This window comes from Macaca fascicularis, chromosome 1 (assembly GCF_037993035.2).
Source record: "Macaca fascicularis isolate 582-1 chromosome 1, T2T-MFA8v1.1".
In the NCBI taxonomy this organism is placed as follows: Eukaryota; Metazoa; Chordata; class Mammalia; order Primates; family Cercopithecidae; genus Macaca; species Macaca fascicularis.
The window spans coordinates 159,427,884-159,454,014 of NC_088375.1; the positions used below are offsets into that span (position 1 = coordinate 159,427,884).

The following is a 26,131-nucleotide window of genomic DNA, read 5'->3' on the forward strand; positions in this document are numbered from 1 at the left end:
GATTCTCTTACTTCTAGATAGCCATATTACACCAGTCACTAAGTAAATGGAACAGAACAAATTCATCATGAATATATTTTACAATTTATGACCTAGTAGATAGGTAGGAAGGGAAAAAATAAGACATGGCAACTGTCGCTAATAAATAAAAATTGTAGGTTGGAGAAATTGTATTTTTCCTTGAACAATGACCGATACTAGACTTCAGTTTACCCAGGTACAAAAAGATGAGTTCTGTATAAAGTCTCTGATGGTCCTATTCTTTCATATGAAAGTCTTAATGGAAATCATTGTTTATGCTTTTTAACATTATTAATGTTTCTATAGCCAGGTAAAATAAAAGAATTTGAGAATAATTTTGAATAGAAAAAAAGTTTTGTCTTGATGTTTGTAATATGTTATGTTTAGCACACTTGACCACTGTGTTTGTTGTGGGTTTTTTCTAGTGGCCTGATGATCGCCATGGTCCTTAGTTGGATATTTTTGATACTTCTGAGGTTCATAGCTGGATGCCTCTTCTGGGTCTTCATGATCGGTGTGATTGGAATTATCGGTTATGGTAGGTATCGCGCCTCTTCAAATTGCCAAATATCAGAATAATCCTTTTATTTTCAATTGCTGTTATCAATTACCAGAAAGCATTTGTTTTCAGTGGATCTAATTATTCTTTACCCTCAAGAAAGCTTTAAACTTAGAAAAAATATTTCATTTTGCATATATTGTCTGTAACTTTTTCTTCCTGTATCTTTGGGGGAAAAAAATGCTGTCAGAACGTTTTACTCTTTTTCCTACCAGCCTTTAGTCTCCTGCCTCATGGATACTAAGAAGGAGGTAAAAAGAAATCCTTTTAGATTAATGAAAAACATTTCAGACAACTTCTTTTATTTCTTTAATGTTTCTATCCGATCAAAGGCCAGGTCTGCAAAGTTACGAAAGTGTGATCTATTTTTCTCTTTCAACTTGGTATGTTTAATCCAGGTTATGTCACACGGTTAATAATTGGTACTCCATAATGAAGCATTGCCCTCTAGAGGCAAGTATTCTGAATTACACTATTGTATGGAGAAGGACAGTACTGTCTGTGGGAGCTAAATGATGTGCGGGAGATAAATAATGAGTACATATGGACGTAGAGTGTGGAGTAATAGACAATGGGAACGTGGAAGGGTTGAGGACTGGAAGGGTGTGGATAATGAAAAATTATTTAATGGATACAATGCATGCCATTCAGGTGATGAATACACTAAAAGCCACTATGCAGTATACCCATATAACACAATTACATGTGTACCTCACAAACTTATACAAATACAATTTTTAAAATCAAGGTTGAAATCTAATCACAAACTTGATCTCCCCAAAACAATACATATCAGGTATAATGTGAGCTCTATATATGAATTAAAGTGTCTCACGTGGAACAGTATATACCACCTGTGGCAGCTTCCTTTCATTCTTCTAAAAAAGGTATGAGCCTATATATTATATGACTGTTTGAGGTGTTTCTATTTAAAAGAATGATTTCCGCTATGGCACCATTTGGACTGACAACAGTTTTATGGTAGTAAACATCAAAAATAACAATCTCTTATTTCTGTCATTCAATGAAGAAGAGCTATACATATATAAGAATGCAGTTGAATCTGCAGGTTGTGTAGTTAGCCTGTGTTCTAATCCAGCTCCATAACATACAACTGGGTAACTTGGGAAGTCTGTTGGTGGTTAAAAGACCCTGTATTCTCATCTATAACATCAGCACAATAATGGTATCGTCATCTCAGAGGATCTTAAGGATTAAATGAGACAATGAATATAAAGCTCTCAGAGCAGTACCTGGAACACAGCGGACAATCAGTATGCATTGGGTTATTGTTATTACCCTCCTCATTATCTCCAATGAGTTTTTAGTAAATCATTTGGTCTTCTCAGGTGTTCCCTATCTGCTCCTGCTGTACAGCTCCTCTTGAATCCCACCTGGGCTTCTTGTTGAACATAGCCAGGTAACAAATAAGAGGCGGATCAGTCTGGTTGAGGAACACAAGAACCTCCATCCTCTAATCAGAAACTGAAAAAAAAAAAAAAAAAAGTCGTTTAAATGTCTTGTTTTTGTGTTCCTGCTTAGAGCTTAAAACAATCTCTGCCCTTTGCCACTGGAGAGTCTGGGCTTGTGAGTCAATCATTCTTGTATTGTCATCAGGAAGGAAAGGGCAGTAAAGTCTGCTATTGACTTAACTGATGTCTTAAGCAGCAAGAAAAATCTGAGATTGGCTGTAGTGCAATTTTGACAATGGCAAAAAGGAGAAAGATGGTCAACATATAAAAAAGTGCAGGTAAAACAACCAATTTCCGCTCCCTATTGACTCCCTAGATAGTACTAACCCAAAAATTAATGGTGTGGGAAGTAAGCTTGATGGTATTTATTGAGGGAGGAAATATCCAGTTAGGTTGAGGAGTGTCAGAAAATAAGACTATATGTAACTGACCTCTGCTACTATCCTGGACAATTGACTTTCTACATATCATGAGAAACCAATTTTTTCTACTGAAATTTCCTACTGACAGCAGCCCATTTACCAGAGCAAATAACAATGTGAATGTGTCATACTGAGCAGAGAAAAAGCCAGACTACTTGTGGGCAGATGTTTATGAACAGCAATGGAACAATTCTCATTGGCCAGAACAGGTTAAGAGGTATACAGGAGAAGACATAAAACACTTTGGTTATGAGCATGTATTTAAGGTATGAAAAAGGCACAATCCCACATTCATCACATATGAACTGTATGATCCTCTGCAAGCATAGTTTCTTTAATCCAAAGGTTTCTCAATCATATAACAGGAATCTGTGACTACTAAACAAAATAATGCTTATAAAGTACTTAGATTTTGCTAGCATATAGTAAATGTTCAATAAATAGTGTCTATTTTTGTTGTTGCTGATATTGTTGTTATTCAGGAATATTACTGAGGAAAGAGGACTTGAAGCCCAGAGATCATAATTTTAAAAAATCTAGGACAAGAGAGAGAAAGCAAAGAAAGAGAAATTGGAAAATATTGTCTAGACTTTCACATAGGAGGAAACTAAATTGTCTGAAGGGCCTTCTTGCTATGAAATCATGACATTAAAAAGAGTATTGCACTGTATTGTTTTATATAATACATTGTTTTGATAAACGTTAGGAAATAAAGGAAATCTCCTCCAAAGAAAAAAATAACTCATGAGCTAAAATCAAAGTGGGGAACCAAGCAGGAAGCACAGGTGAAACACTGGGTAACCCATAGCAGTGCTGGGATCAGGAGACTTAGACCTGAGTTGGCAGCAGAACAGGGCATCACACCTGAAACTCCTGGAGTAAGCCTGGGATCCTAGAAATGTCTAAAGTGACCCTAGTTTGTAAGTACCCTTTGACTGCCAAAATAAACAAATGTAAATCTCCTCTAGATGAAAGTTTCCTCAATTAATGTCACCAGGTTTTCACAGATTCAGATCAACAAAGTCCGAGACTACCTGACCTGCAAGAAAACAGTTCTGTGTGAAAATCAGTGGATACTATAAACATGAGATTGAGGTCTCCAAGAATTTAGATATGGGAATTAATAGATATAGAACATGTAGCCAGGTGCAGTGGTTCACTCCTATAATCCCAGCACTGTGGGAGGCCGAGGGGGCCAATCACTTGAGGTGAGGAGTGGGAGACCAGCCTGGCTAACATGGTGAAAACCTGTGTCTACTAAAAGTATAAAAATTACTCGGGCATGGTGGTGCACACCTGTAGTCCCAGCTACTTGGGAGACTGAGGTGGAAGAATTGCTTGAACCTGGGAGGAGGAGGTTGCAGTGAACCAAGATCATGCCACTGCACTCCAGCCTGGGCAACAGAATAAGACTCTGTTTCGAAAAAAAGAAAGAGAGAGAGAGAGAGAGAGAGAGAGAGAACATGAAATAACCATGCATGAAATGTTTAAAGAATTGAAGATAGAATCACAGCCGGACGCAGTGGCTCACACCTGTAATCCCAGCACTTTGGGAAGCTGAGGCAGGTGGATCATGAGGTCAAGAGATCGAGGCCATCCTGCCCAACATGGTGAAACCCCGTGTCTACTAAAAAAAATACAAAAATTAGCTGGGCATGGTGGCACACACCTGTAGTCCCAGCTACTCGGGAGGCTGAGGCATGAGAATCGCTTGAACTCAGGAGGCGGAGGTTGCAGTGAGCTGAGATTGTGCCACTGCACTCCGGCCTGGGTGACAGAGCGAGACTCTGTCTCAGAAAAAAAAAAAAGTGAATTCATTCATTCATGGACATGGAGTATCATTTATTCGAAGCTTGGACAACAAAAATAAAAATCAACAAAAATGTCCAGGCATACATGAAGATGAGTCATATAGAACTTTTCAAAATAAAAATGTTATATTAAAAACAAATTGATAAGCTAAACAGCAAAATAGAGAATTAATGAACTGAAATATGAATCTGAAGTAATTATCAAAAATATAGCAGAATGTGACAAGGGGACAAAAATATAATTGTGTGGTTCAAAGAAATAGAAAATAGGTTGAGAAGGGCCTAACATATATCAACCATGTTTGAAAGCTCTTGACTAAGAATTTGCCAGAACTGATGAAACCATGGATCCATAGATATAGGAAGCCCTCATTATACTAAGGAGAGTAAAGGAAGATAAATCCATATCTAGTCATACGTTATTCTGTTTATTCAACAAATATCAATTGAACAGCTGCTGTGTACAGACACTATTTTAGACTCTTGATGTACAACAGTAAAGGAACAAAGGGTCTTACTCTCATGATGCTCATAGCCTAAGTAATATATGTATTAGAAGGTAGTTATTGCTATGGAAAAAAGAAAAGATAGAGCAGGTAAGGGGAGATTGAGAGTGCCATGGTAGGGCAAGGAGTGAAAATGGCGGTATTAGTAGGAGGGGTTTTTTGGGGAAAATAAGAAAACACTTGGAAGCAATGGAGTTAGACGGTCAAGATGAAGAAGAAGTTCCAGACAGTGGGTGCAGCTAGAGCAAAGGCCCTATAAGATCAGAGTGTGTTGAAGAAATGGCTGGGAGCCTGGTGTGGATGGGTATACTAAGTAAAGGAAAAAATAGTGGGAGAAGAGGTCATAAAATTTATGAAGGGGACTAGCCTTACAGATTATTATAAAACCTAGGCTTTTACTCTGAATGAAACAGGGAGGCAATGTAGGGCTTTGGGTAGCAGAGAGATGAGATATAATGATTGATCTAGTCCCTGTGTTGAGAATAGACTGTGGTGAGGCAGGAGTAGAAGCAATGAGACCAGTAATGAGATGATTGCAGAAATGTATATGCCAAATGAGGGAAACTCTTGAGGGTGGCCATACATGCTTTTATTTGTATAATAGCTGTATTTCCTGATGGTTTGAATGCAGCTATGAGAGAGAGTGAGAAGAAGGAGAATGATTCCACAGAAATATATGAGATGTAAGAAAAGACAGTGAACAAAGAAAATAAATTAGTAAGCATGTAGGTAAAGCTAAAAAAACTTTGCCTGCATAAAATAATAATTGCTTTAGACATTGGACACTAGAATTATTATTTTATGCAGGTAAAATTTGTTTAGCTTTACATACATGCTAACTAATTTATTTAAAATGTACGTAACAAAATTATGGAGAAATAGAGTGATTGATTATTGAGTAACTAAGGTCTTGTATTTCCTTGTTAACATATTGACTCTAGGCTCATTAAAAAAAAAAAAAGAACAGATTTTCAAGGTAACTTATTATAAAAATAGAGTAAATTGCTCAAAACCAGTAGAGAAGAAAGATGGAATATAAGTAAACAAACAAAAAATCATCAATTTTAAAATACAAGAATTGGAAGAAAAGAAGTACAGACACAAAGTAGAATACAAAAGGCAAAATCATAGAAACAAATATAAATATATCAATATATAAAGTATAAATATGTTAAACTCACCAGTTAGAATACAGAGATTGTCAGGTCAGATTAAAATATACACATACAAATTGGAGCTATATATTATTTATAAAAGTTATAAAACATATAGGGAAGTAAAACATTTGCAAGTGAAGGGATGGAAAGAATATACTAACAATCAATAACAAAAGAAAGTGGAAGAAGACAATAATATCAGACAAAATTTTAGAATGACAGTGTTATGAATAAAAATGATTAAGTTCACTAAACTTGTTGTATCTATTAAAATAACCTCAAAAATCATAGAATTGCAAGGATAAATAAATAAGTGGATAATAATAAATTAGTATTGGGTATAAACCTTAAGGGGAGTTTTCAATGCATCTTTCTACTGAACAAATACATCATGATGTCCTACTGATGGACATTAAGGCCATTTCTAGTCAAAAGGACATTTAAAGCCAGATGTTTCCATAATTATCAAGACAAATACTGAAAACATTTATATCAAATATAGTAGCACATTTAGACTGTTGGATTCAAATAAAATATTTGCTGTGTAAATATGTGTCTTGCCTTTGCAGAAATTACATGCTGATCAGTTTCATGTAGATATGTATGATGAGCACATATAGCTCCTATTTCAGAAAATCATATTTTATATTATTCTGTTTTTCTTTCTTTTTCAAGGAATATGGCACTGTTACCAACAGTACACCAATCTTCAGGAACACCCACGTTCTGTATTAACTGTCTATGACATCGGGATTCAGACTAACATAAGCATGTACTTTGAACTGCAACAAACATGGTTCACATTGAGTGAGTATTTTAAAAACTGGTTTCATTAAAATTGTAATAATGACAAAACATCTTTTTGTCTAAAGGAAAACTTGGGTTGGTATAACCTGTTAAATGTATTTATCACTAGTGTTTTAAAAGGTAATGTGTCTATAATCCTCCAACTATAGTAAGTGGAAAAGTCATTGAGGAAAATTTATTGTATAATCTAAAAAAACACTTCCTTACAAGGACCTCAAGACATTTGCCTTCAAATTAAAATGGTTTAGTTGTAGACATTCAGAGGCATTAACTGGATATCTAAGAAAGATGTTTAAAAAGAAACAAATGTTTGATTTTTCTAACTTATTTATTTATTTATTTATTTAATTTTCTGAGATACGATCTTGCTCTATCACCCAGGCTGGAGTGCAGTGGCACAATCATGGCTAACTTCACCCTTGACCTCCCAAACCCAAGCAATTCTACCACCTCAGCCTCCCAGGTAGCTAGGACCACAGATGTGTGCCACCATGCCTAGCTAATTTTTTAATTTTTTTGTAGAGATGGGGTCTCCCTAGGTTGCCTAGGCTGGTCTTGAATCTCTGGGCTCAAGTGATCCTCCCACCTCAGCCTTCTAACATGCTGGCATGAGCCACTGTGCCCAGCCTCAAACTTGTTTTTAAAAAAGAAACAGGAAAAGGAAAAACAAACAACCATTTTTTCGTAACAAAACATTTAAACCATTTACAGGAATTATGAGTAATAAATATCTGAAAATAAATTTACATTTTTGAAGTGTTTCTTCAAGGTTTTTAATTTCTTAAGGATATTTTTTAATATTAACAAATTTAAATATTTATTTAAATGTAATAAAATTTTTTAAGCAGGATGATTTCAGAGATGGTTTTAATCTTATATTCCTAGAATGGTGTTATTACAATGCTCCTTGTAAGATTCGTGTTCTTTAATCAAGATTTTCAAAATAATCTCTGACTACATGTTGTTTTTTAAAAAAATCATCTTTATATTCTGGAAGTTAGAGAGCCAGACGAGACACATTCAAGGCAGCCTGGTAAGAAGCCCAGAAAGAACCTCAGAAGGGAGCAATATCTCAGTGGGGCATCATGATTCCAGGCATGGGTCCCATTCCCACCAATTTGAAAACCTGACTTTGCCACTTCATTTGAGGATCCTCAGGCTTTCAAGGACAAGCTCATGTTAAGTCACCAAAGCACCCTATATTTGTTTACATCATTAGGATAGTCTCCTGGTGACCAAAGTGCAGATATTTTCCATATAGGACACTACCTTCCTGGGATCAGAGCACCTGGAAAGCAAGTTACCAATCAGAAGCTATTTTAGCAAAGGGGCTCAGACGGCAGTGGGAGATGCTTTCCTCAGACGATGCCAACCTTGATGACCTAGCTGAGCAGCACAGATGTCCCTCCCAGATTCCTTATCCACCACATTTAGTTTTTCTCTTAAAAAAAAAAAAAAAAAAACACTCGATCAAACTCCAACTTCTTACTGTTTGGCTTCTCATTTCTAGCTCTCATGCAGACTAATATCCTTCACTGACATCTTTTTTCCAAATACGTTATAGAATTGTTTCATTTATAACTTTTTAACTGCAAAAATCAGGCATCCTCATCAGGATCAGGGAATTGCACCCTCATCATTTTTGCTGAATTTAAATGATTCCACATCTCTTCAGCAACCCACTTACTGTTGTCTATTATTTCTAAAGTGACAAATGTCACCCATTATGTATTGAAACTTCTAGTTTTACTCTTGGATGGATCTTAGTTACAGGTTCTGTGCCCACCCCCTGCTGTCTCATAAGACCCTTCCACACAAGCGCCATTGAGGTGATCAGAATCTGCCATTGGAAAAGTAAAGATATGTACCTTTAGGAAAATACAGAGCTTATTAGAATTTTCAATTCTAGGGATACTGAAAACTCAAATAAGCCTCTGCTTTCGTAACTCACTTTTCAGACTTTAACTGATTACTTGCTCTGTGTTTGGACAAAATTCTAGGCACCAAAAACAAAAGCATATATGTGAAATTACACTCATTAACACAAACACTGAAAGTAGGCAGAGTTATAAATACCGAAATTGTAATTTCATGAGTTCTACTTTGTGTTCAGAGATGGTTCTATTCACATTTCTGCTATTAACTATGAACTCGTGTATATCTCTTAGCCCCCAGGGGCCAGTCTCACCCTTTGTTAAGTTACAGTTATACTGATGACTCTATAGGGCATCAAATATATTTATATTATTTACTCTGATTCAAACAAAAGGAGAGATATAGGATAGTCATGTGTTGCTTAATGAGAGAAATATGTTCTGAGAAATGTATTGTTAGGCAATTTTTTTCATTGTGTAAACATTATAGAGTATACTTATGCAAACCTAGATGGTATAGCCTACTACACTCTTAGGCTACATGTAATAGCCTATTGCTCCTAGTCTACAAGCCCATACAGCATGTTACTCTGCTGAATACTGTAGGAAATTATAATACAATGCCAAAATATATCCTTTGTATATCTAAACATAGGAAAGATACAGTAAAGATATGGCATAAAAGATTTTTTAAAATGGTACCCACGTAAAGAGTGTTTACCATGAATGGAGCTTGCAGATCTGGAAGGTGTTCTGGGTGTCAGTGAGTGGTGAGTGAATGTGAAGAGCATTACTGTACACTACTGTAGACTTTATAAGCACTGTACATGTAGGCTACAGTACATTTATTAAAAACTTTCTTCAATAATTAACCTTAGCTTACTATAACTTTTTACTTTATAAATTTTTAATTTTTTTAACTTTTTGACTTTTATAACATTTAGCTTTAATTTTTGACTCTTTTATAATAACACTTATACAAACAGCTGTACAAAAACATTTTCTTTCTTTGCATTCTAATTCTAAAAGCTTTTTCTATTTTTAAGGTGTGTTTTTTTTTTTCACTTTCAATATATTTTGTTAAAAATGGAGGCACAGACCAGGCGTGGTGACTCATGCTTATAATCATAGCACTTTGGTAGGCCAAGGTGGGAGGATCGTTTGAGCCCAGGAGTTCAAGACCAGCCTGGGCAACAGAGTGAGACCCTGTCTCTATTTATTTTATTTAAAAAATTAGAAACAAAAACCAAAAATTTAAAGACACAAATATATACATTATCCTAGACCTACACAAGGTCAGGATCATCAATATCACTTTCTTCTACCTCCACATCTTGTCCCACTGGAAGGTCTTTGGGGACAATAAAAAACATGGAGCTGTCATCTCCTATGATAACAATGCCTTCTTCTGGAATATTCCTGAAAGACCCACTTGAAGCTAGTTTAAAGATAACTTTTTTATAGCAAGTAGTGGGAGTGCACTCTGAAATAACAAAAAGTATTGTGTAGTAAATACATAAAACAATAACAAACTCATTCCTTGCTATTATCAAGCATTATATGCTATACATACTTGTATGTGCTGTACTTTTATATGACGGTCAGCACAACAGGTTTGTTTACACCGACATCACTCCAAACACATGAGTAATGCATTGCAGTATGATGCCACTGGGCAATAGGAATTTTTCAGCTCCATTATAATCTTTCAGGACTGGCATTGTGTATGCAGTCCATTGTTAACCAAAACATTGTCATGCAGTGCATGACTGTACATAAGTTCAAAAGACAGTTATATTTCTCTAATGTAATTATTTTGAGTGTGCAATTTTATAAAGGTGGAAGTTAAATATACAGTTTTTAACAGTGCAATGTCATAATATAAAGTGATTCTTATATGTATTATCTTTATAGGTTCATTCAAAGAAGATAACAATTTTAGCATAATATGGTTACACGCCACAATTTTGGGTTCTAATTAGTGTTTTAAGAGAATAAAATGTACATGAAAACATAAATACATAGTATAACTAAAGGAAGATTTAGAAGTGAGATGATACACTACTAAGATATTCGTATACCTCTGGGTGAAGTTCTACTTACTTGGAGACGGTAACTGATGTGTGATGTGTCAGAATTTTAGTAATATAATAATAGAATGAAATAATGAGCTCTCCATCAACAGAACTGTTCAAGCATGAGCTAAATAACCATCCAGCAAGGATGTTAGAGACTGGATTCTTTCACAAGTGGGAATTTAAGTTTCCATTAAGTTCCTTTTACAATTTTAGATTATTTTTCTTGATTTTAAGATCCATACCTTTTACTTTTTAATATTTCTGAAATCAGGATGCATCTTAAAATTATTGAATAAACATTTAATGAAGTGTTTCTTTACTTTTCCCAAAAAGTTATTATTTAATTAAGGATATGCCTTAGAAATGAGGAAATATAATAATTGATGGTATTTGGCGTCAAGTTTAAAAAAACTAATTCAGGCTAGCTGAAGAGAAAAAAAAACTGGAACAGGCTGAGAGCAAAGCAGACGGTATTTACTGTAAGAATATAGAAGTGCCTTGTCAAACTCAAAAAAGCAGAAAGCTAGCTGGACTTCAAAGTTTATTTGGAGTCAGGAAATGAAAGCCAAAAAGAACCCAAGATTTCCTCTCCTTGCTGTCTTGCTTTATACATCTACACTTTATTCTTTCTTTGCAGATTCACTTATTTCACATAAAGATGGTTTTGACACAGTTTGTATAACCTACAATTCAAGATTTATAAACTTCAAGACTAAATAAATTAAGTTTACTGAACTAGGTTCCCTTAGTTTCAATTCTAATACTTACATTGGCCAAGTTGGGTTAAGTTTACACCCTGATTCCATCAATGGTGGCCATAGTGCAAAGAATCACAATAATGGGACAGCCACGAACCTGCCCTGCCAGCCAGCAAGGACAATTAAGAGGCATTATGAGGAAAGTGAACAGCTCAAAACATGTCTTCTGTATATTGTCTTACTCAGTGAATTAAAGGCGAAAACATCTAAAATAAAACTACCTAAAGCAGCCCTTCCCTTTCTCCATTCCTATTTTCTAAGTTCTACAAATTGTGTGAAATGCTTTTATGGATGAGATGAACCCTTTCCAAAAGAGATGTTCAAGCTCTTGCTAAAGGCTTTAATCTAGATTTCATAGGATTTTGTGAAAGTTAATTTCTAAGATTGGCATTTTTGGAGAGATAACACTGCTTAGATTATGAGGTGTCAAAATTGGCAGAAATAATCATAAAGTTCAATCCTAGCATTTGCAGGGAAGGTTTGTTTCCATATCTACTTGTATTACAGACTGATTTTTTTTTTCCTGTTCAAAGTGATAATACTCTGCATCATTGAAGTGATTGTCATCCTCATGCTGATCTTCCTCAGGAATCGAATCCGAGTCGCCATTATCCTGCTGAAGGAAGGAAGCAAGTAAGGCCCTTAATGTAGAAACTCAGCTAAAGTGTATCAGTCAGTAAAATCAGTCACTGTCCCTTGCATAAATATCTCACCTATTTTCCTTTTAAGATCACTTTTGGCTGGGCGCGGTGGCTCACGCCTGTAATCCCAGCACTTTGGGAGGCCGAGGCAGGCGGATCACCTGAGGTCGGGAGTTTGAGACCAGCCTGACCAACATGGAGAAACCCCGTCTCTACTAAAGATACAAAATTAGCCGGGTGTGGTGGCACATGCCTGTAATCCCAGCTACTTGGGAGGCTGAGGCAAGAGAATCACTTGAACCGGGAGGCAGAGGTTGTGGTGAGCTGAGATCGTGACATTGCACTCCAGCCTGGGCAACAAAACATTTAAAAGAAAGCATCTTCCATTCAGGCAAACTTGTTCAAGTTCACACTCTACCACTTATTAGAAAGATCACCACTAACATGTCCTTTAATATCCCCAAGCCTCAATAATCATAGGGTAAAATAAGTGTAAAACCTATTCAGTCTATGTATTAGCAGTTTTTGAACACCAAATATGTGTTAGGAGAATGATACACGTGAAAGTAAGTGACAAAGTGCTATATAAAAGTTAGCTAGATTACATGTTATATTATTTTCATACTGGGTCATATGTTCATATTAATGGTTGGGATTGTTTGCAAAACTGTAAATCACCACAGTTCTATAAAGTCAATTATATGCTATTGCCACTTCTGAGTGATGTAATTTTCTAATAGGACAACTGATTCTAGGAGCACCAGACTATACATTTCATATCTAAAGCTCATAATTTAGGAACACTTTATACCAAGAGTCATTTTTATTTTTTAAAAGTTACAAAATAAACACTAAATATTTCATAAAATTCATGCCAAGAGATAATAACGCCTATAGTTTCCACACTATTCCAAAAGGTCATTCAAGAATAATACTGTGAACTTTTTAATAATGCATGGAGGTAACTGGGAAATCATTATTATAAAGCCAACAACCCATGCTCTCCATTTAGTGTGATGGAAACTACATTGTTAATGACCAAGAACCAAATTATTTTTAACAGTCTTTAAGGATTATTTGAACAAAATTACCATAGTATTATTTTTATTATAATAGTGCCACCTGAAGTCACTGGTTTAAATAGTTAACAAGCAGTTAGTTAAACTCTCGCTCCTTCCCTCAATAACCTATCATTAACCACTGAAAACTACTGATTTTCTGTGTTTATTTCTTAAGTAGTATGATATTGTACAGCTCACTGTAACTTGCTCCACTTGTTTCACTTCTAAATGTGCATTTGTGTGAGTATATATGTTTATGTTAAAGGGCCGGTAAAACTGAAACAGGCTGGTAGTTTACTCAGGGGGTAATAAGGACTGAAATAAATAGGTGTGAGAATACAGGGTAAACCTAAGGAGACACAATAATTCACTTAACAGCAGTGTACGAAGAAAAGAGAAAACAGGATAGCTTAAATAGTGAGGGGAGGAAGGTAGCAGATACAAAATAATCTAAGCATCAATGCATTAGGAGTGGTAAGATTTTCATCTTATTTCTCAATGACCATATGAAACAGCATTTTGTTTAATCCAGTGTCATATGCTGAAAAGATCATGTAACAGAAGTCATTAGAAGTAATGCAGTCAGATAGCGAACATTTCACAAGCCATGCCCTATTAGAAAATATCAAAGAAATTATTATCCTTGATAATTATATTTTACAAAATTGCATTTTAGAAATCATATTTTCAAATATAATTTGAATTTATAATTTAAAAATACATTTAACTGCAAATAGACATTATATATTCCACAGAAAAAAGAATAAGGAATTACCTGAAGGGTTGCTATGTGGAAAAAATGGTAAAATGGTCGTTTCTTCCCCAGAAGTTAGAGGATATAAGTTGCAAACAGGCAGATAAGGAAGAAATTTTTAATATCTTGATAAGAAAATAGAATAAGCCATGTCATGTAAAAGTAAGTACCCATCACTCAGTGTGTTCACCAAAGGCTAGTGAACACATTCTGAAGAAGTATAGGGGATTCCTGAATTAGTGGGGCATTCCCACAGTGTAACACATGATCTTCAAGGTCTCCTTCAATTTTAAAAGTCTAAGAATCTAAACCAAAGGAAGAAATGTCATGATTACAATGTATCAAATCTTTATGGATCAGACGGTAGCAACCAAAGAGAGGAAAATTTGAGGGACTTTAGGCAGGAGTCTAACATGTGCATCGGAAAAACGCCTCAACTTACTTTTAAAAATAAGTAAATAAATAAATAAAAATGTAAAACCAACTGAGAATATGCCAGAATGATCACCAAAAAAGAGTCCGTGGTTATTACCAGTTTTCTTAGAATTAATTCAGTGTAAATCTTATTTCTAGTTTTAACAATCATTTTGAATTTCAACTATTTGTTTTATTTCAGAGCCATTGGATACGTTCCTAGTACATTAGTCTATCCAGCTTTAACTTTCATTTTACTCTCAATCTGTATTTGCTACTGGGTCGTGACAGCAGTGTATCCTTTGGTAACTGGCCTCTTTAAACCTCAGGTTCACATGACTATTCGTGAACCAGGAGTTTGTGTTCAGTGTTTTCTATCCTGGGGAAGATGAGGAATATACTAAGAAATAACTAATTTTTTTCCCCAAACTCAAAAAACGTTTCAATCTACTGATTGAGTTTCCCCTCAAATAGTTCACATTGTAGATTTGTTTTATTTTGTCTCCACATGATATTGCTCCTTAGCAATAAGCCAAGAAAACTCCTATACATTTTACTGTTTTAAGGGGCCACTCTGTGCAGCTGGCCCACATTACATTAATCTAGGCCTGAAAAATAGATGAATATTATTAAAATATTAGGCATTTTTGAAGTTAATTTCTCATGCACTTTTGAGTTGTCTGTATTATTTTCTTGTCCATTTATTTTCAATCTACCAGCAAATAGCTTATCCTTAATGGAGTCTATTCAGTTTCTTGGCGACATCAGGGGTACCCGTGTACAAAGTCATAGCTCCAGAGGGGCATTGTATACATGAAAATCAAACCTGTGACCCAGAGGTAAGTACAAGAAACTCTGTCATTTACTTACTGCAATATAGACTTCGGCTGTAATTCATTTTGTAGGTGTGGTAGGAATTGTCCCGAAGCAGAGATCCTATGCACTGATGGGGACAACTATGTGCTGAAGGGCAGTGTGCGTCAGGTAAGCAGGAAAGTATTGAAAACAGTGGGCGCAATGGAGAGAAAGCACTGTATTTCCTGAGTGTGCCTGTCCTACCATATACCCAAGACCACAGAAAGTAGGTATGGTCAACAACAACACTGATAAATGTGAAATTATAGTGGGTGCAGATTCTGAGCATTTGATGAAAATTGGGATACTTTCCAGAGCTCATTAGAGAATTATATAAAGTGACATAACAGCAAATAGAGGAGTAAGAGCAGGAGCTAATGGGAAAAAAACAGGACACACAATTAAGGGGAAGAGGAAAACAAAGGGAGCTGTTATCTTGGAGTGACATTTAATATTATGTCCTTGTGCTCTTTTTTCTGAATGCAGATTTTTAATACAACTGAAATTGCCAAAGCTTGCCCTGGGGCTCTGTGTAACTTTGCTTTCTATGGTGGAAAGAGCTTGTACCATCAATACATCCCTACCTTCCATGTATACAACTTATTTGTCTTTCTCTGGCTTATAAACTTCGTCATTGCATTGGGTCAGTGTGCCCTTGCTGGTGCATTCGCTACTTATTACTGGGCCATGAAAAAACCTGATGACATCCCACGATATCCACTTTTTACTGCATTTGGGCGAGCCATACGGTAAGTTCCAGGTTGAAACTTATACCTATCTTGTCAGTTACATCTGGTGTGCTTGTAATTCAGTCTTGGCTCATTAATTCAAGTGGCAAGGTACAAATGAAATCAAAGGTACAAATCAAAATTCATGGATGCCCATTGGTTTTGTCTGGTTTTATAGCCAGTTTTACAATCACTACCCAAGCCAATTTCCTTCTAAATGCTATAGGTTATTAGAAAGAGAAAGAGATAGAGGAGGATACCAAATGCAAGATCAAGGTTTAACTTGGCTCTGTGTCTCCATTGAGCAATACAAACATCCTATTTTATGATGATAGACTATTGGTGTCATTTATGCTGATGAAGGGTAAGACAGATGTATATGGCTTAAAATCCTCTATAGAGACTTTTATATCTAAATAAGAGAGTGCAAAAGGCTCTTTGTTGTTGATCCTTCTGCAGATACCTTTTACTTGTGAAAATTATTGAATTAGCATCCTTTTAAATAATAGTATTAAGTTTTAACTTATTCTCATTTTATTTTTGTGCAGATATCACACAGGATCCCTAGCATTTGGATCTTTAATTATTGCATTAATTCAAATGTTTAAAATTGTCCTAGAATACTTGAACCACCGTCTTAAACGTAAGATTTCAGACGTCCTGACTTTTGTGAAGATAATCAATTGGGTCGGGGGTGGGAGGAGACCTGATGATTATAACTTGGACTAGGGTAATAAGGATGAAAGCGCATGTTTGGGACCTGTTCTGTTCTGAAGGAAAACCAGAGAGAGCTTGCTGAAGGAGTGGATGTCAGGGGAGGGGAGGGACAGTGGTGAAAGAAAGAGAGAAAAGGTGTGTGATCCTATTCATTAAGCTGTGGAAGCCAGAAGAAACAAATTTCAAAAAGGAGATTAAGAATTCTGTTTTGAGATGTTATTGTTGAGAAGCATGATGGAGATGTCAGGTTGGCAGCTCCAAGTCTGTAGTTCAGGTCAGGTTAGGCTTAAAATATAAATGTGGGTGTCACAGGCATAAATCTTCATACCTGATATATATTGTTTACAAACACATACACTTTGCTTGGAATGCACCTTAAAATATTTTATTATTAATATCAGAAACAGATTTGAAAAGGCACAAAAAAGCTGGAAGACTCACACTTCCTGATTTTAAAACTTATTATAAATCTACAGCAATCAAAAGAGTGTGGTACTAGCATAAGGACAGACATATAGAGGTAAAATAAAACAGAAATCCCAAAACTAACTCTCACATATAAGACCATTCAAGGAAAAAGGTCAGTCTTTTCAACTAATGGTGCTGGGAAAATGGGATATCCACATGCAAAAGAATGAAGTTCAGCCTTATCTTACATTAATATACAAAAATTAACTAAAAATGGATCAAAGAGCTAAACAAAATCACTAAAACTATAAAACTCTTAGAAGAAAACATAAGTTGAAAGCTTCATGACATTGGATTTGGTGATTATTTCTTAGTACACCAGAAGCATAGGCAACAAAAGAAAAATAAATCGAACTTCATCAAATTTAAAAACATTTATTCAACAAAGAACACTACCAAGAGAGTGAAAAGACAGCCCACATGATGGAAGAAAATATTTTCAAATCATATGCCAGATAAGGGATTCATATCCAGAATATATAAGAACTTCTACAACTCAACAGCAAAATAATCAACCCAGTTCAAAAATGGACAAAGAACTTGAATAGACATTTCTCCAAAAACGATATACAAGTGGACAATGAGGACATGAAAAGATGCTTAATATCACTAGTCATTAGGGAAATGCAAATCAAAACCACAATGAGATAGCACTCCATACACATTAGAATGGCTATTATATATATATATATAAACAAAGAATAGAAAACAGAAAATAACAAGTGTCGGTAAGAATGTGGAGAAATTGGAACCCTTGTGTATTGCTGGAGGGAATGTCAAATGATGTAGTCACTGTAGAAAACAGTATAGGAGTTTCTAAAAATTTTTAAAATATAATTTTATATGACCGAGAAACCCCATGTCTAGATATATATGAAAAGAATTGAAAGAAGGAACTCAAACAGATACTTGCACATCACTGTTCATAACAACATTATTCGGAATAGGCAGAAGGTATAAACAACCCAAATTCCAATCAACAAATGAATAAACAAAATGTGTTATATACATACAGTGAAATATTATTCAACCTGAAAAAGGAATGAAATGATGAACCTTGACAACATCATGCTAAGTGAAATAAGCAAGATACAAAAGGATAAATATTGTATGATTCCTCTTATTTGAAGCACCTAGAAGAAGCAATTTTATACATAAAAAATATATAATAGAGTTTACTAGGGGCTGGGGGACAAGGGGAATGAGAAGTTACTGTTGAAGGGCATAGAATTTCTATTTGAGATTTTAAAGTTCTGGAAATGGATAGCAGTGATGGTTGTACAACATTATGAATGTACTCAATGCCACTGAACTGTAAACTTAAAAATGGTTAAAATGGCAAATTTTATATTATGTATATTTTATAACAATACAAAATTTGAAATCTCATTTTAAATGTTGTATTATCATTTATTTTGATTGATAAGGTTCAGCTGCAAAGCATTAATAGATTTAAATATCTCCTTGTCACAGGTACCGAGAACACATTGTCTAAATTCCTACAATGCTGCCTGAGATGCTGCTTCTGGTGTTTGGAAAATGCAATAAAGTTTTTAAACAGAAATGCCTATATTATGGTAGGTAGATTATTTTTTATTTACTAAGCTGCTTCTTTGCAATCCCAAACATCATGTCTACATTGCCGTCTCTAAAGCACTTTTACATCATGCAGTTGAATTTATCACTATGCTGATATAAGGCTTGTTAATCCAATGCCTGATTCAGGGATATGCTTCCCTAGTTGAGATAGTATCTGAACTATACTTTATTGTTACTTTCAATATTTTTTTTGAGAGCAAAAATATTACACACTTTGGAAACTTATAAGTGTGCTGGATAAAAAATGGTTTTATGTGTCTTTGGCATAGTTTAGTGGGAAGAAAGAGTATTTAATCTATGTTTCACTCTGAGAAGAAAATACTTTCTAATTCTGTAATTTACATAATTTTAAAGAAGAGTCTTATCCTTTTTATGAATCTTGTGTTAGAATGTGTGGAGATTGACAATGCTTAACTGACTTTTGTTTCCTATGGCACTATGGAAAGTCCTACATAGGCTTTTTAACATAAGGGATCCAGAAATATAATTTTTCTAACATTTAGAAAGCTACAGTATAACCTTTTGACATTTGCTTATTATCACAGTAGCACAGGGTCTGGAAAAGTGATAGAAATAGTTATGGAGATTCAAACAGTCATTAATTTACCTCCAATGAGAGTATTATGTTGAGCCTATTCATCAATAAATCAGGTTTAGTGAAAGGTATTGGGTTTCCTTAAGAGTAATTTTTTTATGTAGAGACTACAATATTTAACCTTTTCAGCAATAAACTCTAGCCCAAACATTTTAAAGGCAGAAGCCATTATCTGGAATTTGAGAAAAAGACCTGCCTCTGTTTAAGGCTGTCTAATCCCCCAGAGTTTGAGGGCATACAGCATCGGAAGCACACCTGACTGTCAATGACCCTGAGAGTTGTGTAGAGCTGAGGACACACAGTGTGTCCCACAAATCCACATGTTAGAAAGAAGAGTGGGGACAGCTCTACAAATGACAGGAATTAATTTGGTTACCTTCCTGTCATTGGATTGTCTTTTGATCTTGTTAGAGTATGTTACTGGCTCCAGAATAATATCAGCTGTCTTCCTCAGATTGCAATATATGGCAGAAACTTCTGCAGGTCAGCAAAAGATGCTTTCAATCTGCTGATGAGAAATGTTTTAAAGTAAGTAATCAGGCTGAACATTGTAATTTAACAATTTAATGAACCTTGAGCATTACATCCTTCACATGTTGTTATTTAAAGTGTTGGTGGCATTATTAGATATGAATATTATCTTTTAACCCGATGGATTTAAATATTATCTCTCATACCATTAATTTATTTTCATATCTGAGAATTGTTGCTTCCATCATCCACCTGTGTCTTTAGGTCCATTGGCATTTTTTCATTTTTATTATCCCCTCTGCTCAAGAAATTCCCCCAGATGAACAACATTATCATCTTTCCCCCTCCCAGAATTGGTGGAGCCTGAGTGAACAAAATCAGAGAACAATACAGCATCCTGAAGACGCAGGGTGTCTATAGGCTTCAAATCAGAGACAGAGGCTGACACCACCACTGCAGGGCTCCTGACAGCCCTACAATGCCATCTTCTGTTTACATTAAAAATAAGTCAGAACATCATCCATGAGTTCCACCATCATTTCTTCCAAAACAATTGCCAAATACAGTTTCAGCAAAGACACATCAAAATAAACTCATGAATATTTACTGTCATCAATTTCAAGTAACAAGTATATTTTAAACACAAAATTATACTTTCTTTTTTTTCTGATATTCAGAGTTGCAGTTACAGATGAAGTTACATACTTTGTATTATTCCTGGGGAAAATTCTAGTTGCTGGAAGTATAGGTAAGTAATCATGATGAAAATAATTTTTAAAAAGTTTAAAAGATGTTTGGAAGAACTGCTTTACTACAAAAAACTATATTCCTTTGCAAATGTATAATATACATGTTCTACCTTTTCAATGTAGGTGTTCTGGCCTTCCTATTCTTCACACAAAGACTGCCAGTGATTGCACAAGGACCAGCATCTTTAAATTACTACTGGGTACCTTTGCTGGTAAGAGTTGGTGTCTGAGTCATTGCAGGCTGCTCTAATAAAAATACTATAGACTGGATGACTTAAACAACAGAAATTTATCCCTCACTGTTCTGAAGGCTGGGAAGTCCAAGATCAAGGTGCCAGCCAACTTGATTTCTGGTGAGGGCCCTCTTCCTGGTGAACAGAGAGACACCCTCCTGTATCTTCACATGGTGGCGAGAGAGAGAGAGATTATCTCTTTCATTTATCTTCTTATAAGGACACTAATCCGATCCTCCTGACCTAATCACCTCGTAAAGTTCCCACCTTCAGATAACATTGGGGCTTAGGACTTCGGCAAATGAATTTAGGGGGTACACAGTTCACTCCGTAGCAGCTGGGTATTGCTGATTCTGTGATTTATCAGAGATAGCACAATTTTTAAAAAGGAATAGGAGAAATAATAATGATAGCTAAAATTATTGGTCTTACTTTATGCCAACCCACATCCTACTTTAGAGACTGGGTTCCTTGGAAATAACCTGAGACAGAAGATTGCATGCAGAAGGTATGTCAGGAAGCTGTCTCCTGAGATACATTGGTAAGAAAGTGAGGAGGGCAGGATAGGTAGCAGGAGAAGCTGACCCATGCCGAAGTTACAGCTGAGGCCTCAGAATTGCAGGACATTCTGGCAAAGGGGCTGGACCTTTGTATGCTGCATCAGGCAGTTTTTGATCATGAACTGACCCCTGCATGAGGGTATAACTTTGGGTGAGGCAATTCCCTGCAGGAAGGGCAATTCTTAGTGAGGGAAGCAACCGAGTCATTAACAGCCTAGATTTCCAACAATTGAGGATGGATGAGGCAGTGTAGATCTGGGTGAAGCCCTGCAGTATCTATCATAATATATTAACTCATTTAACCCACATGTCAAAAATACTGTCGTTACTTACATTCTCCCCTCCCCGACTGCCAATTTTATATAGGAGACACAGAGAGGTTAATTCACTTGTTGAGTGCCTGAGCTGTGATTCAAACCCAGGCAGTACATGCTCTTAATGCCTAATGCTTTATTGCCTTGGTGTACAAGATACTAAAACTGAGATATTTTTGCTAGGTACTGGGGGTGGAAGGAAGAAAATGGGCAGGTCATCAATGATAGACTGGATAAAGAAAATGTGTTACATATACACCTTGGAATACTATGCAGTTGTAAGAAAAAATGAGATCATGTTCTTTGCAGCAACATGGATGGAGCTGGAGGCTGTTATCCTAAGCAAACTGATACAGGAAGAGAAAACCAAATACTGCATGTTCTCACGTATAAGTGGTAGCTAAATATTGAGTACACATAGACACAAAGGGGGAAACAACAGATACTGGGGCCTACTTGAGGGTGGAGGGTAGAAGGAGGGAGAAGATTGAAAAACTACCTGTTGGGTACTATGCTTATTACCTGAGTGATGAAATAATCTGTACACCAAACCCCTATGACACACAATTTACTTATATGGCAAACCTGTACATGTACACCTTAACCAAAAGTAAAAGTTAAAAAAAAATTTTAAAAAGAATTCAAAAGAATATTCCAGAAATAAAAACACTGACATCAACTGACTGAAGAGGTACAAAATATCATTGGCAAAATCTCTTTGCTTGATACAAAAATCTGTTCTCTCTTTCTTCTAAAAAGCTGGGCATATGGCCAGAATCCCTGGATCACTGTGTTGAGAAGAGTCGTTCTGTTATCTGGAACACCTATTATAAACTGTTACCCTAGGGAGAAATAAACCTCTCCTTTTTTAAGAAAAAAGAAAGAAAAGGAAGGAAGGAAGGAAGGAAGGAAGGAAGGAAGGAAGGAAGGAAGGAAGGAAGGAAGGAAGGAAGGAAGAAAGAAAGGAAGGAGAGAGAGAGAGAAAGAGAGAGAGAAAGGAAGGAAGGGAGGGAGGGAGGGAGAGAAAGAAGGAAGGAAGGGAGGGAGGGAGGGAGGGGAGGGAGGGAGACAGGGAAAGAGGGAGAGAAGGAAGGAAGGAAGGAGGGAAGGAAGGAGGGAAGGAAGGAAGGAAGGAAGGAAGGAAGGAAGGAAGGAAGGAAGGAAGGAAAAAGAAATGAAAAGGAAATAGTACCCCCCCAAAAAAGGAAAAAAAAGGCAGTTAATGTAATAAAACTTGTTTAAGTCTCAGTACAAAATATGCAGAAGCATTATCATTGAACTTTTTGGTTTCTACATTAAACCCTTTTTCCCATACAGAGTACTTCAAAACTTTCTCATCATGGCTTTCATTTATAGCTGCATTATTCTTCTTCTGGACAAAGTAAATGACATGTTGGTTCTCTCCTTTATCCATTTACAGACGGTCATTTTGGGGTCTTACCTGATTGCACATGGGTTCTTCAGCGTCTATGCAATGTGTGTTGAAACAATTTTCATCTGCTTCTGTGAGTATTTAGTATGTGTGTGTGTTTTCCCCCTTCAGCGGATAACTAAAAGGTGAGATGGTGAAGGCCCAAGTCCTTAGCTGACTTGAGGATCTGCTGTTACCTGGCTGCAACCACAAAACGCGTTTATCTGGAAAGAGGTATTGCTTAGTAGATGTTCTTTAAACCTTAATACCTGAGAAATAAGTCAGATGCAGAGAGACAAATACTTCATGATCTCACTTACATGTAGAATCTAAAAGAGTCAAACTCATAGAAACAGAGTAGAGGGGTGCTGACCAGAGACTGAAGGGTCAGTAAAATAGAGAGATTTTGGTCAAAGGGTACAAACTTTGAGTTATGCAGGATGAATAAATTATGGCACTCACATGTACAGCATGGTGACTATAGTTAATAACACTGTATTGTTAACTTGAAATTTGCTAAGCTCTTAAGTATTCTCACCACACACGCACACAAAGATAACTATGGGAGGTTATAGACATGTTCATTAGCTTGACTGTGGCAATCATTTTACAATATATTCATATATCAAAACATTATACACCTTAAATATTTACAATTGTTATTTGTTAATTATATCTCAATAAAGTTGGGGAAAAAAATTGCACCTCAACAAAGCTTGGGAAAAATACACAATTTAAAAAGAAATCTTAACAGCTAAGAGAATGGAGTTTGCAAAGCACAGAAGAGTCAACTACTGAAATGAACCTCAGTCTTCATGGCATACTGTTAGCATGAAATTATTTTGTTCATTTCTTGATTTTTTAAGTAAATAACAATGATTGGCTTCTGCCATGCTTTATTAACAGAACTGAAGACATAACTGGACTCTGGGAACTAGATATGTGGAATTCTTTACGGAGAGGATTTATAAATTCTGATAAAGCCAAGATGACAAAGTGGTTTCAAGGACATATAGGGCCAATTCAAACTGTGCATCACAATGACAAATGGATAGGATGCAAAGAGGAGTGCCTCTAGGAAACAGTTGGATTAATTTTGATACATAGAGTTAAAATTACTTCTTTAGAGCTTTCATCACTGACTTATACATGATGCTTCTATAGTTGCATATACAACTCCCAAACACAAAATAGGGTTTTCTTTTTTTGGCTAGGCACTGTCACTCATACCTGTAATCTTAGTGCCTTGAGAGGCCAAGACGGGGAGAATTGCTTGAGACTAGTCTGGGCAACATAATGAGACCCTATCTCTACAAAATAAATACATACATACATACATACATACATACATACATACATAAAGTCAGGCATGGTAGCACAAACCTCTAGTCCTAGCTACCCAGGAGGCTAGGTGGGAGGATCACTTGGGCCCAAGAGTTCAAGGCTGCAGTGAGCTATGATTGTGTCACTGTATTCCAGCCTGAGTAACAGCAAGATCCTGGCTCTGAGAAAAAAAAAATGATTTTTTAAATATTAGTACCTCACCTGAAAAGTCCTGGAGAACCTAGTATCTAGCAGAAGCTTAATCTAGCCCTCACCTTCCATGCCATTTCTTTGGCAAACCAACAGAAAGTAGAGTCAGTAAGTAAAAGAGCAGAACTTGTTAGCTGTACAACTACACATCCTGGGAGATTATTTCTTTAGCACATTGCCCTTAAGAGAAACAGAGAACATTTACTCTCTGACAGGCCATTACTGACCAATCCACTTGTATAAAACTAACAGTTTGCATTTTAGAGTAACCCACAGCACCAACTTCACATTGGGATCAAGAGAGAAGATAACTATAGGGAGATATATTCAAAGAAAACCTCCTAGAAAATAGTTTGGCCTTGTTTTTTGTTTGTTTGTTTGTTTCTGAGCTCATTAAAATCAATTCTCAATAACCGGACAAAGAATTCAGGAGAACTTTATGTACTAGTTAGCTCTTCCTCTGGTTGTAATAGGAATTAAAATGTTTAATGTTTTCCTAGTGCTTCAGTGGTTTAAGAAAAGCTATCTATCAACAAAACATCACATGAACAAACAGTTCAGTATGGGATGGAAGAAGGAGCACGAGTAAGGTTATTCGTGCTAAAACACGATGGAGACAGGGCTCTGGAATGCTCAAAGATCTCTCCTTTCATCTCTAACACTAATCATGGGAGCAATACCTGGAAATCACTGTGTGGCCTTCCCCATTCTTGTAGCTGAAAATACTTATCAAAATTTGTCTCAGGAAATGTCTGGAACCTACTAGTTTCCAGTCTTTGCAAGTTTTGGCTAATATGTTGATTTTAAGTTTGGCAGTTGATTTTGAATTTGGACAGTAAGAAATGTTTTCCACCATCTTTATTAATCAATTGCCAACTCCTTGAAAGCCAGGTACATCAGCTTGATTCAGTGTATTGCATGTTGACAGGAATCACTTCCTTACAGAGACTCTTGTCTGTGATAACAAAGAACAAGGAAACTTAAATTGTGTTTCTCTTCCTCCCCTAGCTGTTACTGTGGGCAACATCATACGTTGTAAAATATTCTTCTTAAATGATGCCCTGAGCCAAATTCTGAATGTGTAGATTGATTGATTGATTGATTGATTGATCGATTCCTATTATCTTGGCTGCCAGAAAACCGGTGATTTTTACAATGCCAACCATTTGTAAACACTTCATTTTTAGAAACATGGAATCTTTTTATTATTACAAGGCGCTGAGATGCATGATCCCAGAGTGGGAAAAAAAATAATGGTTGTAGATGATTATTAATATGATCCAGGCCAGACTTCTTACCGGTACCTCAAGAGTAATAACAAGATAGCTATGTTATATATAGCAGTAATCCCTCCTTATCCACGGGGGATACATTCCAAGACCTCCGGACATGCCAGAATTCTGTAATAGTACCAAATTCAATTGCTGTCAATTGGAACATGTTTCCGTGTATGTCTTCCATCCACAAATGTAATGCCTTTTCCATCCTAACTAAGCACTTATCATACACTGTGGCCATAACTTTTGCAGTTTGAGATACAACAACAAAAGTAGCTTAAAATTC

General features: G+C 36.0%; 1 protein-coding gene across 10 annotated transcripts in view; it reads left to right on the forward strand.

Annotated features, from left to right (window-relative positions):
• SLC44A5 (solute carrier family 44 member 5) overlaps window positions 1-26,131 on the forward strand; it is a 418,500-nt gene that overhangs the window by 385,971 nt on the left and 6,398 nt on the right. For all 10 annotated transcript variants that reach the window (XM_065520064.2, XM_074003606.1, XM_074003630.1 and 7 more), the window contains 12 exons: window positions 447-559; window positions 6,624-6,755; window positions 11,999-12,098; window positions 14,538-14,630; window positions 15,087-15,174; window positions 15,677-15,939; window positions 16,467-16,561; window positions 18,577-18,680; window positions 19,752-19,825; window positions 20,446-20,516; window positions 20,641-20,729; window positions 23,045-23,129. In XM_065520064.2, coding sequence (XP_065376136.1) covers window positions 447-559; window positions 6,624-6,755; window positions 11,999-12,098; window positions 14,538-14,630; window positions 15,087-15,174; window positions 15,677-15,939; window positions 16,467-16,561; window positions 18,577-18,680; window positions 19,752-19,825; window positions 20,446-20,516; window positions 20,641-20,729; window positions 23,045-23,129 — 1,307 coding nt within the window. The remainder of the gene's footprint in view (window positions 1-446; window positions 560-6,623; window positions 6,756-11,998; window positions 12,099-14,537; window positions 14,631-15,086; window positions 15,175-15,676; window positions 15,940-16,466; window positions 16,562-18,576; window positions 18,681-19,751; window positions 19,826-20,445; window positions 20,517-20,640; window positions 20,730-23,044; window positions 23,130-26,131) is intronic.